The 19,508-nt window shown below is 36.3% G+C and overlaps 1 protein-coding gene across 3 annotated transcripts in view; it reads right to left on the bottom strand.

Moving 5' to 3' along the window:
- The window catches only part of TSHR (thyroid stimulating hormone receptor), a 153,187-nt gene that overhangs the window by 66,554 nt on the left and 67,125 nt on the right, over positions 1 to 19,508 (bottom strand). For 2 of the 3 annotated variants that reach the window (XM_035720018.2, XM_025443529.3), the window contains exon 2: positions 3,482 to 3,553. The exons of the other annotated variant lie outside the window; for it this stretch is intronic. In XM_035720018.2, the coding sequence (XP_035575911.1) occupies positions 3,482 to 3,553 (72 nt within the window). The remainder of the gene's footprint in view (positions 1 to 3,481; positions 3,554 to 19,508) is intronic. 3 annotated transcript variants of the gene reach the window in all.

The following is a 19,508-nucleotide window of genomic DNA, read 5'->3' as shown; positions in this document are numbered from 1 at the left end:
TCTTGATTACCCATTTTTATAAACAGAGAAAATCAGATCCTATCTCTTCCTCAAATTTCTTCTTAGTCTATAAGTCTTATGTAATCACTACTAGGGTGAACATATCATTTACCATTCAGACTAGGATATTTTTGTGAGTTACAGAGACTGCTATTAACAATTACACCTAAATAATAGGTGGAAATTTGTACTGTCCCAGGCAAACCTATCTAGGATTACCTAAATGGTTTCTCTCTTGCCCCCTAGACATACCAGATCTTTAACAATTACTCATGTGTTGCTGTGTGCTTTGATTCAACAAATATCTGTTGAATATTTACTCTATGTCAGTAAGTGGGCATCGACAAAATAGATCTATTCCCTAGCTTCAAGGAATTCACAGTAGTGAGTAACATAGGTAGGCAAATGGGATTAACATATAGAGTGATAAGCACACTGATGTGGTTCAGGGAACATTTAAACAGACTGGAGAATCCAGCATGGTCTCCATGGAGGAAGTCTCAACAAGACCTACAAATCTGCCTAGGTGTCCTGTATATCTTAGCTAACCCTCTCTCTTTTATTGCACATCACTTTTATTTCAAACCTCAAATTTCTGACTCTACACCCTCAATATTAGCAGATTATCTTTTAATAATTTGTAGGAAAGACTTAAACCTTGAGATGAGAATTCCTTGAATTCTCCACCAATGAACCTATTAATTTACCTGCACCTGCCTCATCTCTTACTGCTGCTTTCTTGTGATAGTGTAAAAGATGACAATCTTCCTATAGCAAGTCTGTTTGGATCCTATCCCTTCTGGCTTTCTCAGGGACCTCATGCTATTAAAGCTGTTTGTTCTTTACTCTCCTTAGCCTCTCCCTCTCTATTGATGCCCTTCTCTGGTCCCAGTCACATCTGTCCCTTTATGACTCTCAAATCTCAAAAAAATCCCTACCTGAATCTTTCCCTGAGCATCTCCCACACCCAGCACTTCCAGTCATCCTTACTCTACTTTGCTCTTTTCTTCTTACCATATCCATTATTCCCTTCTAAACTCCTATATATTTATTATGATTTTGGTTTATTGTCTATTTCCTTCCATTTGAATATAAACTTCGTAGGAACATCAGTTTTTGTCTGTTTGTTCCCTGACATATGTTCATGTCTTGGAACAGTCACGGGCACATAGTAGGGTCTGAATAAATATTTATCAAATGAATGAATGAACAATTATGTCTGTGTCCTGATGTCTGCTGGACATAACTTGCTTGATGCCTCAAAGGAACCTCAAATGCCATATGCTCCAGATTGAATTCCTAACTTGTTCCCTGAGAGGGTCAGGGAACAGCAAATCCACAGAAAACCTCTCTAATGCGGTGAATATGGTCATTACCCACACAGATGTCCTGGTCAGACACTTGGATGAAATTCTCTTCCATCTCCCCCCACCTCCAAATCAATCAACCTTCCAGCACACATGACCACTTCTTATTTTCCCTCGACTATCATCGCTCAGTTCACCATCCCCTCTTCCTCACTAGCTTCCTGTCTCCAGTCTTAGTCCATTTGACTCCCTTTCCACAGCACAAGGGAATGTTTCTGATCTGTCATTTCCCTGCTTGTAACCACTCAGTGGTTTGGCTCAAAGGGAAGATTTCAAACTGCTTTACATGGTTGCAAGGCTCTGAACTTGCTCATTTCCCAGTTTCATTTTTCTTTACTGCCCTTATCCCAGCTTAAGCTCCAGACTCAACAAATTTATTTTAATTTAAACAGCAGCCCAGCTTTTCCCATCTGCTTAGAACTGTCTTTCCACATCTCCCTTCCTGATAATACAGATCACAAGGTGTCATTTCCTTCAGGAAGCCTTCCCTGACCATATTCTATATCCAGGTGATATGTTTCTTATATGAGTTCTATAGCACTCTATGACTGACACCATCACTCTCTTAGGAAAGTGGAATCTCCATGAGTATTGTCAACTTTGTATGTGAAGCATCTAGCAAAGTACCAGACACAAAGTAGGGCTAAATAAATATTTGTTGAATGAATGAAGTAATAGTCAAGCTATTGGGACATCCAAGTAGAGACACCAAATAGGCAATTCCTTAGTAGAGGGAAAAGAAGACCAAAGGGAAATTTGAGATATTTAGTTTATACGTCACTAAATGGTGATGGCATTAAAGGGAGAAGGAGAAGGAACAATTTATCAGGAAGAAAATGGCTTTATTTTGGATATGCTGTTTGAAGTGACCGAGGGACATCAAGATGATGATACTTGAAAGGAAGCTTCTAATGCAGACCTGACTTGTAGGAACAATTCAGGGCTGGAGAAACTCATTTAGGAATTATTTGTATTACAAAATAATGAAACCACCTTTGGGCTTGTTCAGTCAAGGAGAGGAGGGTATAAAGGAACTGGGACAAAATAAAGAATGAACTGATATTTAAGGAATTGAATGAAATGAAATAGGAAGCTAGGAAAGGAGAATGAGGAAGAGTAGCTAAGGCAAGATGTTAAAAGAAGGATGGAAGCAATATCCAGGAAACCAGAAGAGACAAGAATTTGAAAAAGGAGAGGCTGGTCAGAAAAATCAAAGACTGCAGAGATGTTTGGCTGGAATGGTTTCCTTAGCCTCAGCCCTCCGACATTTTGGGCTAGAAATCCTTTGTGGTGGAAGGATATTCCATGCCCTGGAGGGTGTTTCTCCCTCTCCCCATATGATGCTGGTACCACCCTCCTCTCCAGTAACAACTAAACATGTTAAATGCCCCTGAAATGACATAATAGACACTCAATAAATGGTCATGAAATGAATTAATTTAGCCAAAATCATACAGGTTGCTTCTGATTGTTTTGTCATTTAGTATGCCTGAATTATCTTCCTTGCTTGTCAGAATCCATTAAATGAAATAAGGTCCTTGTTCATTTCATATGCACTTATACTTTTGTCAACTCAATAGGAAAGTCCTTTTTATCCTTGCTCTTGAGTGCATAGCAATTCAGTTTTCCAAAGTTTAGAATTATTTTTGTGTGTTTTTTTAAGCAAGAGAAGTCTGAAATTGTATTTCTGATAAAATGTAATTTGTCTTAGTGGCAAAAAAAATTTGAATCAAGAATTGGTAACTAGGAGAGATGGACTAGAGACAGATATATAAATCTGGTTATAGGAGAGATTCCTGGCTAAGGTGTTGCCACATCCCAAGATACATTAAAATACATTGAGAATTATTAAATTCTCAAGACCAAATAAATTTAAATTTTGCATTAGGTTTAAGAAATCATGTAGGAATTTGGAATTAAAGATGTAGTAAAATCAAATAAACAGCTTGTACATAAACTTTTCATATACATTGGATATGAAAATGTAGATATTGTAGATGTAGATAATATCAATGTAGATATTGACTTAGCATAAGTATTTGTCTTGATAGAACACATTTAGAAAATAACATGGCACAGTTGCAAACTTTTCTTTATTAAAAAAAATGACTTACATCCTGGAAATATTGGGCAGATTTGAAAATGCACGACTGGGAATGGTTTTCAGCTGAGTCTCTATAAACTTCCTATGAAAACAATAGTTACACAATTAGAGTTTTAATCATTAAACTTTTATAATAAGTCACCTTAATTATGAATAATACATTATTAGAAGCATGCTGGTCTTTATGATATATATTTCATTTTACATAATCAACAAAATTAATACGCAAGGAAAAACAAACATACAGTTTTTCCACAACTAAAGAATAATTGAGATTCAAAATGCAGAAAACGAAACTTCAAACAGGATCTTTGAATTTGCAGTAAACTCATATGCTTTGTCTGACATTGTATTCAAAGTATTAACTGGAGGGCAATATAACATATTCATAAGTTTATTAGGACTACTGGATTCATGTTATGCACATGTCAATGGAAATGTCTTGGAACACCATTGGAATATATATGAAGGATATATTAAGAGCATTAAATGCATGTGATATATCTTAAAGATTAAAAATAGTGGTATGGTTATGATCTTTTTGCCCAACCAAAGGTCTCTTCAACCATCATCTTGATCTTATTATCTATGGGCTGCAGTTTGGAAATAACTGACTGGCAAGGAGCTACTTCTCTGTGGCAAATTTATTGCATATGCAACTGAAAGATTGTGGCTTTACTTCCACTCTGCTTTTTTGGACACTTTTCAGAAGGCCAAGATTATTTTCTTTATAGGCAATAGGACATCTTCTTGCATTTCAGGATGTCTATCTACTGAGGTGTTCCATTTTTTACTTTCTTTTGTTGCTCACAACTGCTTGATAGAATCCTGTGTGGAAGAAGGTGTCCTAACTCACTTTGCAAAAAGACAATGACTCACCACACTTACCATCTTCTCCATGGGTCTGTTTTTGCCATATAAATATTGGTAATCACACATCATCCATTTACTACCTTATTTAAAGAAAATTGTGTTTTTCTTCCAGGCTGCAGGTTTTTTTTTTTTCTCAACCATCTATTTCCTAGATCTCTGCATTCTTTGAACTACTAATTTTTGCAGTGATTGAAATTCATTTGGAACTTCTCGTTTCTGGTTCTGCATGTCAGGAGCCTGGAAGTCACCTCTCACTCTTAACATTAAGTGAAAATCTGAACAGACTGAAAACTCAGCAACTCTTGGATTTGTATGAGAAGGGAGAAGTAGGGCAAACTGCTGTCCCTAAGATTGGACAGAGAGAGACAGGCAGATAAAAGGAGTCTCAGACTCCCAGAGCAGAGACTGAGGTATAGAAACCACAGGGAGAACCAGTGTCAGGGTAGGAAATCTATATTGGGATTGATGAATTGCTGGAGGAACAGTGCTGATAAATTTCCAAGAGAACCCAGTCATAGGGAGACCTCCATAATTTTGTGAGATTTACCTCCAGGAGCTCAAACAGGTTCTATAGTAACCTTTAGAAAAAATATCCCCTTGTGCTTCTGGCAAAGGGGGGGGGGGGGAAGGTATCATTCAGAAGTATACCAGAGTACTCCATTCTTACCAAGTCCTGCCCTCAGAGGAAACTATTAACCAGAGCCTAACTGACCTGGGCAAGGGAAAATTTCCCACTCCAGGTCCCTCTAGCAGTCCTGTGCTATCTAAGGGGAGAGAAAAAAAAACTGAGAAACACTTGTAAAGTTCAGAGTCAGAAGGCACAGGCTCACTAAAAGGCTGAGACTTAATCACAGAATTACAGAACACTTCTCGACCCCCAACAACTCACCATCACATTATTAATGGCCTATTTATAGGAGTTCCTTTTACCTAGTACCTCATGTCTATCAAGAAATACATCTGTAATTTGTCTAATAGACGCATCTGCAGGATCAAATTAGTTTATAAATTGATCTGTTAACTTGGGAGGGGGAGAGGAGGTGATGTGAATGACAGAAGGGTAAATTGGTCAGTTCTTGATGTTTTAGCATGAAGCCCAATGTTGCCTTAATATGATTTCAAATATTGAGGTCCTATAAGTTACCCACTTTTTCTCATAGGCCTCCCACTTACATCACTTTAATTGGATTGATTTAAAGCTGTTGGTCCTGATCCAAGATTCTGAAGTTAAAAAAAAATGAGAATAACAAGTCATTCAATTAAAATCTCCTAGGAAAATTGGGCCATGCCAAAGGAAAACAAAAGATAAGATACACACCTGTTGGGTATCACCCAGAGAGATTGAGTTTCTCCAGCTCAAAGATAGTCCTATGTATAGTGCATGTCCTAAGGCATAGATCTTGAGGGCATACTTAAAAAACTGCACATACTGTTTGTAGGTAATGTATACCTAATTTTAACTTCATTGGCTAAAAATTGGGGACTTTATTCTGTGTTCAAAAGTAAATGACACATTTAGTTAAGAAGAAAATTAGAGTAAGTTTACAATGTCTACGTCTGACTTGGAATAGAAATACCATCTAAATGCAATTTAATAGACTTTGAGTAGAAGATTCAAATAATATTTATATCCTTTCCCAATGTATGAATTTCTGAAATATATAATTCATGTTTCTTGGGTTCTCTCCTTTTCACACACATAAACACATATATACTTTAAGTTTGAATAAAGATCTCTTCCCTATTACTTATTTAGTTGCAGTTGATGGAGTTCAGGGCACACTATTCCAAACATGGTAACTTAGCATATTGAATATTTTAACTGGAGGAATTTGAGAAGCAGCAGGTGTATGTAGGACTCTCTGATCCCCCTTCTTCTCAGGAGCAAGTCATGAGATGCTCATGTGAGAGGTGTCCTGCCTATAGCCTTATCTCTGAAAACACCAAAGGAGTCTGAATGAACAAAACTTGCTAAGCTTCCTTCAGTTTATTACCCTTAGTTCATAACCTTTGGTTCTACCACGTTTTTCCATGATTTTCCATCTTTCATCAAACTAGCATAAAGACATCAGTTTTTTTTTAAGTTTTATTTATTTATTCATGAGAGACACAGAAAGAAAGAGAGAGAGAGAGAGAGGCAGAGACACAGGCGGAGGGAGAAGCAGGCTCCATGCAGGGAGCCCAATGTGGGACTCGATCCCGGGACTCCAGGATCATGCCCTGGGCTGAAGGCAGTGCTAAGCTGCTGAGCCACCCAGGCTGCCCAAGACACTTATGTTTAATCATTTCTTTGAGTCTTCATTTCTCTTTATGAAGGCTTCCACGACACATAAAAATTATGTTAAGTAAATTTTTATGTTTTTCTCTTGTTAATCAATCTTTTGTTACAAAGTCCCAGCTGAAAAACTAAAAGAGTATAAGGTAAAACATACTATTTTCCCCCTCTGCAGTTTCTGGTGATGGAAATTGGATAATAAAAGGCTGGGATATTCCACTCATGTTGGAGACTACAGCTGAGATCTGGACAATGGACAGAAAGCCAGTATGGGTAAGAATGCTTAACAGTCAGTTTCCTCGATCTTTGTCTTAGTGCTTAGTTGAGAGAGAGGAACAAAAACATTTCTTCTTGCCCTTAACTTTCCAAATTCAGTTTAGCAGGGGAAATATATTTGTAAGAATTAGTTCTATGGATTGTGATCCTATGAGTTTAGCTTTGAGTATCCATTGTTTATTGATCCTTTCCTTCCAGGGACAGCCTTTGCTTTTCTGTTTTTTTGTTTTGTTTTGTTTTGTGTCCTGAGAGCCTTGTTTGACTTTCCACCTGTCAGGGTATGCAGGTCCTTGGTTACCTTCTAAGAAATTTGCCTAGGAAACAAAGATTCTGAGTTTTATCAAAATAATTTCCTAAGGTCTTTTGATTACTTAAGAAAACCTGGCCTTAATATTAAAAGAGTGGAGGTTTTGTTCACAACTATGTAAACTTCTGTATTGCCTTTAAAATTTTTCATTGTCACTTTGGTTAAATAGTTGGCCAAGATCTTAATTAGTTAAGTGTTTAAATCTTTTGACAGTTCTGACATATTTCCTAAAATTGAATTCTAAAGAGAATCTTTCCGACTTTGACCTAACTTTGAGCTCTTCCAGAGGATCTCTGCAAAACAGACTTAAAAAGCACCTGTATAATCCATCACCTATTCTTGTTGCACTTGTATAAATAATTAGGCAAAGTTTAATAAGACTGGATTTATTTTTGCAAATAAAAATAGCCTTGGGCAGCCCGGGTGGCCCAGCGATTTAGTGCCACATTCGGCCCAGGGTATGACCCTGGAGACCCGGGATTGAGTCCCACGTTGGGCTTCCTGCATGGAGCCTGCTTCTCCCTCTGCCTGTGTCTCTGCCTCTCTCTCTCTCTCTCTCTCATGAATAAATAAATAAATAAAATCTTTAAAAAAATAAAAAAATAGTCTTGGATTATCTTTGGTGATATGGAGGTGACTGTAGAGAAAAATTTTGTTTCAGTGAAAAAGTATTGCCCACCATTTGAGCTATTTTTCATCTTGTAAATTAGATCCAGCCATTTTGTGCATTTTGTTGGTTGTTAATATATCCAGTGTTTATATATTGGATATATATATAACCTTCCTGACCTTCCTGACTTGGCATCACCAGAAACAAAAACTACCCATTTCCCAAAGCCCTATAAGCTGAAGTTGGATGATATAAACTTTTAAGGAATCACCATAACAGATCATGCATGAGCACTCTTTGTACCTCTAGCTGTGTAGGTCACTCAAAAATTTCACTGCAACATCCAAAGCTATCACCAAAGATACTCAAACTGCAAACCAAAAATTTTATCAATCATTACTGCCTGCTCTTACTATCCTACCTAAAGATATTTTGAGCCCAACATCTAGGAATCTTGACTAACTGCCCTCTGGATTCAAAAACTGAATTTGTAGTTTATTGGAACCATTAACTTTTATTTTATTTCTGTAAAAATGTCCTTTATTAATTGCCTGATTATTAACACCATTAGAGGCCTAACTATGTGGGTGGCTTTACTCCCACCCATATTACCACTTCCTGAAACGAAACAATTCTTTAGTACTGACCTATTACTAGGATTGAGAGACTGGTTCACTAGGATATGGGATGATCAACTAACTATATTTCTGGACTGTCAAACTTGTTTGGGAAAATATCAGATGGGAGAATAATGGGGTTCAGAACATGCTACCCCAAAATATGACACCTTGTCATATAGAATATTTTAAGCTGGAGGGATTTTTTATAAAGATTTTATTTATTTATTCATGAGAGACACAGAGAGGCAGAGACACAAGCAAGCTCCATACAGGGAGCCCGACATGGGACTCAATCCCAGGTCTCCAGGATCAGGCCCTGGGCTGAAGGCAGCGCCAAACCGCTGAGCCACCTAAGCTGCCCAAGCTGGAGGGATTTTAAACAGCAGGTTCAGGAAGAACTCTCTGACCCCTCCCCCCTCACTGACGCAGGTCATAAGACTCTTAAATGAGAGGTGCCCTCCCTATACCCAGAGGAAAGGAACCACCTTATTTCTGAAGACAGATGCCAAGGGGAATCTGAATAAATAGGACTTGCTAAATTTCCCCCAGTTTACTATCCTTAGCTCATACTTCTTTGTCCTATGACATTTTACCACCACTTTCCATTCTTTATCCAACCTAGCATAAAAATGGCACAGGTTTAATAATTTCTACATGTCTGCAGTTCTTCATAAAGGCTCCCCTATCATGTAAAACTTACATTAAATAAGTTTGTATGCTCTTCTCTTGTTAACTCTCTTTGGTAATTGAGCCATAGCCGAGAAGCTAGAAGGGTAGGAAAAGATGTATTTCATCCTCTACACAGCACATTTTCAAAGACAAAAATTTTTGAATGCTAACATTTTTCTCATTCTTTTCAGCCAGATTTCTCACCAAAGAAAGCCCACCAACACAAATAGACCAATAAGAATTATGGATCTCAAAACTGCAGTTTTACTAATGATATAATATGCACAATAAATCCTAAACAAAGTGAATGGGGGAAATGCTAGCCATCTAAGCCTAAGATAAAAATGAATTATCAACAATTGGATGAACTCAGTTAATATCATGGTGATTATAATGTAGCCTGAGACAGAAGACTGATTTCAATAATGTTAAATGAATGAATTATCAGAATAGCAATTGATTGTGTAAGTTGCCAAATTCAGTTTAGCAGCTTGAACCATTTACCTGGATATATTCATAGTAATGTATATACAATCTGAAAAAATAAAACCATTAATGAGTTAAAAAACATAATTTGGTATAAGTTGTCTTAGTTATAAAATTCACCGCATATTAGCTTAAGCTTTCCTTCACTTTCTTCCCTAACTTTTAAAGTGCTATTAGCCTGATTAACATTATGAAAATGTGTAGGAGGAGTTTTCTTCCAAAGTACCTATTTCTCTTCAAAGAGCAAAAATAATTGGCTGGAATGTGGCATCTAGCTAATTAAATAATAACGACAGCATGTTTATTTACAGAGCCTCTGTTTCCATTTTCCTCAATAGTTTAATTATAAGCAGAGCATCATGGGGAATAAATTATTGTAACATGTTTGCCTTGTTGACACTAGCTGACCCCAGGTGTATAAACCTTAAAACTTATGGAGGTATCAAGGTTGTTTTGTTGGGCAGTAATTTTGTAGCTAAAGCTAACTCATAAGTGGTTATTATCAACCTGTTTCTCTGTCCCTTCCCATAGGAGCAAGCAGCTGGATGTTCTTTCATTGTCTGCATTTTCAAAAGCAAAACCTTTATTCATAGAATCTTCTAACATTGTGATTGCTGCTTTAAAAGCAGATGGGTAGAGGAAAAAAGCAAATGATTGTGATTATTTGGCTAGAATATTTTATTTTGCTTTCAGAAAAATTTTGAGTATTTGTGGAAAAGGAAAAATACATATCTAAGTATATATCCCATTGACAAAAACATCAGAAAAGCTTCAAGGTATTACATTATTGTCCAAAGAATTAGCATCAAGATATTTATTTCATATGAAAATATACTAGGCACTGAAGAGACTGTTTCTTATTTGCTTTTGATGTGCAAAATGAGAATATAGTGATTATGTTCTCTAAAATATAATGAAAACTCAGAAAACGTACCTCATACAAATAGTACCAGTATACTAATAATGTTGAAGTCATCACATACAATTCATTGGGGGAAAAAAGTTTATAGTTTTATATCCTAAGTGAAGTATGTACATGTAATAGTTACACAAGTTGGCTTTAACATATGGAAAGAATAAATATTTATAATGATAAATGTATTTTATTTATTTAAAAGATTATTTATTTATTTATTCATGAGTGACACAGAGAGGCAGAGACATAGGCAGAGAGAGAAGCAGGCTCCCTGCAAGGAGCCTAATATAGGATTCTATTCCTGGGGCCCTGGGATCTGAGCCAAAGGCAGATGCTCAACCACTGAGCCACCCAGGTGCCCCATAAATGTATTTTATAATAAATATTCAAAAGAGAATCAATATTTAAGCTGATGATGCAATTTATTTTTTCTTTGAGTTATTTAACTACAAATGATCAATGAGGATATGACTTAGAATCAAATGCTTCCTTTGGGCCTTGCCAAATATCTGCATTTAGAAGACAGAATGCAGGGACCTTTGGGTGACTCAATGGTTGAGTGCCTCTGGCTCAGGGTGTGATCCTGGAGCCCTGGGATCGAGTCCCATATCAGGCTCCCCAGGGGAGGCTGCTTCTCCCTCTGCTTATGTCTCTTATGTCTCCCTCTCTCTCTATGTCTCTTATGGATAAATAAATAAAATCTTAAAAAAAAAGAAGATAGAAAGCAGAACTAGAAATGTATGTTAAGTGCCACTGATTTGCAGAATAGGATCCAACTTTAAGGACTGTCTCTTTCTGTTCTTGCAGTAGCAAAGGGGGAGGGAAACCTGGTTAATTCTAGCAAAGAGAACAGACAGTTCTCTATGTTCCAATATGAGCAATTTTGCTATTATATTTTTCACATGATTATAGGCTCATTTCACTAAAACTTTAGCAACGTGTAAATCTAATCAACATTCCAACATTTTGTTTTGTACCAGTTCTCTGGAATCATAAATACGTAGTTTGTATGTATGTGTGCACATGTGGGTATGAGTTTTAGTTGATCAATGGCTGCATGTTTCCCACTACAGCCCTCATTTATTAAAGAATGTAAAGCACGAATGAATAAGCATGACTGAATTTTACTGGGTTGAGAAGGATGATTGATCTTTGCCATGGCTAAGCTTGTGTGGGCTAGAAACACCAATTTCCCATTTGTGTGTCATATTTTTGGTCTCTTGGCAATCAGGCTGAGAATATTTTGTGATTTAGCATCAAGCTTGTTTGTTTAACATCATCATTTGCTTTTCAAAAGTCTCCTTTTATATTAAATACCTGTGTTCAATCAATTAACCAATGTTTCGCTGAGATTATGTCAAGTATATAACACTGAACTAGTCAACATGACCACAGAAAGTACTGGTAGTAGAAAAAGAGGAAATTGGTTCAAATAATCCAAATACTTAAATATTGTGAAATTGTGGATTATAAAATGGACAATATTAATATGGCTTTTGTAATTTTCCTACTGTTTTTACTTTGCTATGAATTTGTTTTACCTGGATGCAAAAATTCTCAACAAGATACTGGCCAATAGGATCCAACAGTACATTAAGAAAATTATTCACCATGACCAAGTAGGATTTATCCCTGGGACACAAGGCTGGTTCAACACCCGTAAAACAATCAATGTGATTCATCATATCAGCAAGAGAAAAACCAAGAACCATATGATCCTCTCATTAGATGAAGAGAAAGCATTTGACAAAATACAGCATCCATTTCTGATCAAAACTCTTCAGAGTGTAGGGATAGAGGGAACTTTCCTCAACATCTTAAAAGCCATCTACAAAAAGCCCACAGCAAATATCATTCTCAATGGGGGAGCACTGGGAGTCTTTCCCCTAAGATCAGGAACACGACAGGGATGTCCACTCTCACCACTGCTATTCAACATAGTACTGGAAGTCCTAGCCTCAGCAATCAGACAACAAAAAGACATTAAAGGCATTCAAATTGGCAAAGAAGAAGTCAAACTCTCCCTCTTCGCTGATGACATGATACTCTACATAGAAAACCCAAAAGACTCCACCCCAAGATGGCTAGAACTCATACAGCAATTCGGTAGCATGGCAGGATACAAAATCAATGCCCAGAAATCAGTGGCATTTCTATACACTAACAATGAGACTGAAGAAAGAGAAATTAAGGAGTCAATCCCATTTACGATTGCACCCAAAAGCATAAGATACCTAGGAATAAACCTAACCAAAGATGTAAAGGATCTATACCCTAAAAACTTAGAACACTTCTGAAAGAAATTGAGGAAGACACAAAGAGATGGAAAAATATTCCATGCTCATGGATTGGCAGAATTAATATTGTGAAAATGTCAATGTTACCCAGGGCAATGTACACGTTTAATGCAATCCCTATCAAAATACCATGGACTTTCTTCAGAGAGTTAGAACAATTTATTTTAAGATTTGTATGGAATCAGAAAAGACCCCGAATAGCCAGGGGAATTTTAAAAAAGAAAACCATATCTGGGGGCATCACAATGCCAGATTTCAGGTTGTACTACAAAGCTGTGGTCATCAAGACAGTGTGGTACTGGCACAAAAACAGACACATAGATCAATGGAACACAATAGAGAACCCAGAAGTGGACCCTGAACTTTATGGTCAACTAATATTCGATAAAGGAGGAAAGACTATTCATTGGAAGAAAGACAGTCTCTTCAATAAATGGTGCTGGGAAAATTGGACATCCACATGCAGAAGAATGAAACTAGACCACTCTCTTTCACCATACACAAAGATAAACTCAAAATGGATGAAAGATCTAAATGTGAGACAAGATTCCATCAAAATCCTAGAGAAGAACACAGGCAACACCCTTTTTGAACTCGGCCACAGTAACTTCTTGCAAGATACATCCACGAAGGCAAAAGAAACAAAAGCAAAAATGAACTATTGGGATTCATCAAGATAAGAAGCTTTTGCACAGCAAAGGATACAGTCAACAAAACTAAAAGACAACCTACAGAATAGGAGAAGATATTTGCAAATGACATATCAGATAAAGGGCTAGTATCCAAGATCTATAAAGAACTTATTAAACTCAACACCAAAGAAACAAACAATCCAATCATGAAATGGGCAAAAGACATGAACAGAAATCTCACAGAGGAAGACATAGACATGGCCAACATGTATATGAGAAAATGCTCTGCATCACTTGCCACCAGGGAAATACAAATCAAAACCACAATGAGATACCACCTCACACCAGTGAGAATGGGGAAAATTAACAAGACAGGAAACCACAAATGTTGGAGAGGATGCGGAGAAAAGGGAACCTTCTTACACTGTTGGTGGGAATGTGAACTGGTGCAGCCACTCTGGAAAACTGTGTGGAGGTTCCTCAAAGAGTTAAAAATAGACCTGCCCTACAACCCAGCAATTGCACTGCTGGGGATTTACCCCGAAGATACAGATGCAGTGAAACGCCGGGACACCTGCACCCCGATGTTTATAGCAGCAATGTCCACAATAGCCAAACTGTGGAAGGAGCCTCGGTGTCCAACAAAAGATGAATGGATAAAGAAGATGTGGTTTATGTATACAATGGAATATTACTCAGCTATTAGAAATGACAAATACCCACCATTTGCTTCAACGTGGATGGAACTGGAGGGTATTATGCTGAGTGAAGTAAGTCAGTCGAAGAAGGACAAACATTATATGTTCTCATTCATGTGGGGAATATAAATAATAGTGAAAGGGAATATAAGGGAAGGAAGAAGAAAGGTGTGGGAAATACCAGAAAGGGAGACAGAACGTAAAGACTGCTAACTCTGGGAAACGAACTAGGGGTGGTAGAAGGGGAGGAGGGCGGGGGGGGGGGGGGAGTGAATGGGTGACGGGCACTGGGGGTTATTCTGTATGTTGGTAAATTGAACACCAATAAAAAATGAATTAAAAACAAGAATTTGTTTTACCATTGTGCATTGTTTTTATATGCTATGATGAATTACAAGGAATGTAGCAAGCACAGGAAATGAAGTCAGGCAGACGGATCATGCAGTGAAACATTGGGACTTTTATAAAGATTTTATTTATTTATTCATGAGAGACCAGAGAGAGGGAGAGAGAGAGAAAGAGAGAGAGAGAAACAGGCAGAGACACAGGAGAGGGAGAAGCAGACTCCATGCAAGGAACCCAATGTGGGACTTGATCCCAGGTCTCCAGGATCACACCTTGGGCTGAAGGCAGGCACTAAACCGCCTCGCCACCCGGGCTGCCCAGGACTCTTTATGTAATTTATAGACTATATTTTTAAATTTGAAAAAATTTTAATCTGTGTTATGTGTGTTTTGGTTTCAGTAACAGAATGGCATTTTAGTTATAATGCCTGCTGACTTATTAATTCTTGCTGAATTATTTATAAATAATATGGAAATACCAGGTGATACCTACAATTCAAGGTACAATATTGCAACATATTACCAGATTCCAAAGGCAGCTGTGAATCATCATTTTGGGACAGTTAATTTCCATTTGTGCTTTATGTTTTGTGATTTTAGACTTAGAAACCCAAGCAATGGTTTGACAGATTTGGCTGTATGGAAATTATCCAGCTTAAGTCATCTGGGATAGAATGTTCTGTACATAACACTTGGTTTAGTTCTCTAAACTATATATATATATATATGCTATTATATAGCAATTATAATAATATAATTATTGTTATAATTAAATATAATTATAATTATAATAGCAATTATGTTTTATTATTAATTATACATAATTTAATATATATAAATAAGCTATATATAGTTTAGTTCTCTATACTATATATATATATATATATTTGTATTTGGGATACTTTTTGTATTCAAACTTTTTAATATAAATTTAAAGTATAATTTACATCTAGTAAGATGCATAAATCTTTAAATGTATACTTATATACTTAAGTGTATACAAGTATATATGTACACCTATATCCTCATGACCAGGACTTGGATCAAAATATATCCTCATAGCATGCACCTTTACTGACCACAACGCTATGATTCTAGAAGTCAACCATAAAAAAATATAGAAAGAACATAAATACATGGAGGTTAAACAACATGCTACTAAACAAGGAATGGGTTAACCAAGAAATCAAAAAAGAAAATGGAAACTACATAGAAACAAATGAGAATAAAAATACAACAGTCCAAAACCTTTGGGACTAAGGTTCTAAGAGGGAAGTTTATACCAGCACAGGCCTATTTCAAGAAGCAAAGAAAATCTCAAATAAACACCCTAATCTTACCATGTAAAGGAGCTAGAAAAAGAACAAATGAAGCCTAAAACTAGCATAAAGAAGGAAATAATACAGATAATAAATAATACAGATGTAGAAACTTAAAAAATCCAAGAGAATAGGTCAATGAAACCAGGACCTGGTTCTTTGAAAATAATTAATAAAATTGATAAACCTCTAGCCAGACTTATCAAAAAGAGAAAGAACTCAGAATCACAAGTGAGGAGAAATAACAATCAACACCAAAGAAATAAAAATAATTATGAGAGTATTATGAAAAACTATATGCCAACAAATTAGACAACCTAGAAGAAATGGATAAACTCCTAAAAATATATAAACTACCAAAACGGAAACAGGAAGAAATAGAAAACTTGAACAGACAGATAAGCAGCACAGAAATTGAATCAGTAATCAAAACACTCACAACAAACAACAATCCAGTATCCAACAGCTTCATGGGAGAATTCTACTAAATACATTTAAAGAAGAGTTAATACCTATTCTTCTTAAACTATTCCAAAAAATAGAAAAGGAAAGAAAATTGCAAAATCCATTCTATGAGGCCAGCATTACTCTGATACCAAAAACAGATAAAGACACCACTAAAAAAGAGAACTACAGGCCAATATCCCTGCTGAACATAGATGCAAAAATTCACAATAAAATGTTTGCAGACCAAATCCAACAATACATTTAAAAAAATCATTCACCACAATCAAGTGGGATTTATTCCTGTGTTGCAAGGGTGGTTCAGTATTTGCAGATCAATCAATAAAGTTGATTGATTAATGACATTAATAAAAGAGAGGATAAGAACCTTATGATCCTTTCAATAGATGCAGAAAAAGCATTTGAAAGAGTACAACATCCATTCATGATAAAAATCCTCAACAAAGTAGGTTTAGAGTGAACATGCCTCAACATAATAAAGACCATCTATGAAAACCTAGAGCTAATATCCTCAATTGGAAAAATTGAGAGCTTTTTCTTTATGGTCAGGAACAATACAAGGATGTCCATTCTCACTACATTTATTCAACATAGAACTGCAAATCCTACTCATAGCAATCAGACAAAGGAAGAAAGAAGGAAAGAAAGAAAGAAAGACAGGAAGAAAGGAAGAAAGAAAGAAAGGCATCCAAATCAGCAAGGAAGAAGTAAAATTTTCACTATTTGTACATGACATGATGCTACATATAGGAAAAAACAACACCAAAAAACAACAGCAACAACAAAAACCAACAGCAACAACAAAAAAACCCTGCTAGAACTGATAAATGAATTCAGTAAAGTTGCAGGGTACAAAAATCAATGTACAGAAATCTGTTGCATTTCTATACATAAATAATAAAGCAGTGGAAAGAGAAACGAAGGTATCAGTCCCATTTACAATTGCACCAAAAACAGTAAGATATCTAGGAATAAACTTAACTAAAGATGTGAAAGACTTGTACTCTGAAACTATAAAATGGATGAAAGAAATTGAAGCTGACACACAAAAAAATGGAAAGGTATTTCATGTTCATGGATGGGAAGAGCCAATTTTGTTAAAATGTCTACACTACTCAAATAAAACTACATATTCAATGCAATCCATTAAAAAGTACGAATAGCATTTTTTACACAGCTAGAACATATAATTCTAAAATCTGTATGTAACCACAAAAGATCCTGAACAGCCAAAGCAACCTTGTGAAAGAAAAGAAAAGCTGGGGGCATCACAATTCTGGACTTCAAGTTTAATATAAGACCACAGGGGTGCCTGGGTAGCTCAGCTGTTTAAGTGTCCGCCTTCATTTGACAAGGCAGGAAAGACTATTCAGTGAGAAAATGAATGTTTCTTCAACAAATGGTGTTGGGAAACCTGGACAGCAACATGTAAAAGAATGAAACTGGACCACTTCCTTACACCATACACAAAAATAAATTAAAAATGGATTACAGACCTAAAGGTGAGACCTAACACCAAAAAAATCCTAGAAGATAATACAGGCAGGAACTTCTCTGACATCATCTGTAGCAAATTCTTTTTATTTATGTCTTCTGAAGCAAACAAAAGAAAATAAAAAATAAACTATTGGTTCTACATCAAAATAAAAAGTAGTGAAGTGCTTTTATAGTTTTCTGTACAGTGAAGGAAACAATCAACAAAACTAAAAGGCACCCTACTGAGTGGGAAAAGATGTGTGCAAATGACATACCTGATAAAGAATTAGTATTCAAAAAATATAAAAAGCTTATAAAACTCAACATCCAAGAAATGAATAATTCAGTTAAAAAATGGGTAGAACACATGAATAGACATTTTCCAAAGACAATCAGATGGCCAACAGACACATGAAAAGACGTTCAACATCACTGATCATCAGGGAAACGCAAATCAAAGTTACAATGAGATATCACTTCACACCTGTCAGAATGGCTAAAATCAACAACACAAGAAACAACTGGTGTTGGTGAGGATGTTGATCTTACACTGTTGGTGGGAATGGAAACTATCTTCCACTCTTGAAGACAGTATGGAGCTTCCTCAACAAATTAGAAATAGAACTACCCTAGGATCCAGCAATTGCACTACTTGGTAATCACAAAAGAATACAAAAATAGTAATTCAAAGGGATACATGCCCCCCCCCCGCCCCGATGTTTATCAGCAGTATCTACAATAGCCAAATTATGGAAACAGCCCAAGTGTCCATGGCTTGATGAATGGATAAAAAAGATGTAACACACACACACACACACAATGGAATATTAGTCATAAAAGAACGAAATCTTGTTCTTTGCAACAACATGGGTGGAGCTAGAGAACATTTTACTAAATGAAATAAGTCAGAGAAAGACAAATACCATATGATTTCATTCATATGTGGAATTTAAGAAACAAAACAAACAAGCAGAGAGGATTAAAAGGAGAGAGAGAGAGAGGCAGGCAAACTAAGAAATAGACTCTTAACTATAGAGAACAAACTGATGGTTATCAGAGGAGAGGTGGGGCAGTGGGATGCATTAGTAGATGATGGAGATTTAGGAGTGAACTTGTAATCAGCATTGGGGGGTGTTGGAAGTGTTAAATCATTATATTGTACACCTGAAACTAATTTTATCTGTATGTTAACTGGAATTTAAATAAAAACTTTATTTTTTAATGATTTTATTTATTTATTTGACAGAGAGCAAGCGAGCGAACTAGCAGGAGAGCAGCAGGCAGAGGAGAAGCAGGTTCGCCATTGAGCAAGGAACCAGATGTGGGACTTGATCCCAGGATCCTGGGATCCTGACCCGAGCCTAAGGCAGACACTTAATCGACTGAGCCACTCAGGCACCCCATAAATAAAAACTTAAAGTGTAACTGTTTTTTCAAAAAACTTTCAGAAAAAAATATAGATTATTTCCATCCTCCCAGAAAGTTCCCCTGTGCCTCTTTCCAATCATTAACCCCACCCCTCCGAGTTCTGCTACTACAGAGTGCTTCCTTGTTAACTACACATACATGTAGTAATCATACATCAGCCACCCTTTTCTGTCTGGTTTCTTTTGTTCAACATAATATTTTTGAGATTTTTCTATGTTGTTGCATGTGTCAGTAGTTTCTTTTATTGCTAATTATGAATATGTGCACTTTGTTTAAATCATTCTCCAGTTGATATTTTTCCAAGTTTGGGCCATCAAGATGAAAGTTTCTATGAACATCCACATAC

Source organism: Canis lupus, chromosome 8, assembly GCF_003254725.2.
Source record: "Canis lupus dingo isolate Sandy chromosome 8, ASM325472v2, whole genome shotgun sequence".
Lineage (NCBI taxonomy): Eukaryota > Metazoa > Chordata > Mammalia > Carnivora > Canidae > Canis > Canis lupus.
Note: the sequence above shows the minus strand (reverse complement) of the source record. Positions and strands in the feature narration are given on the sequence as shown.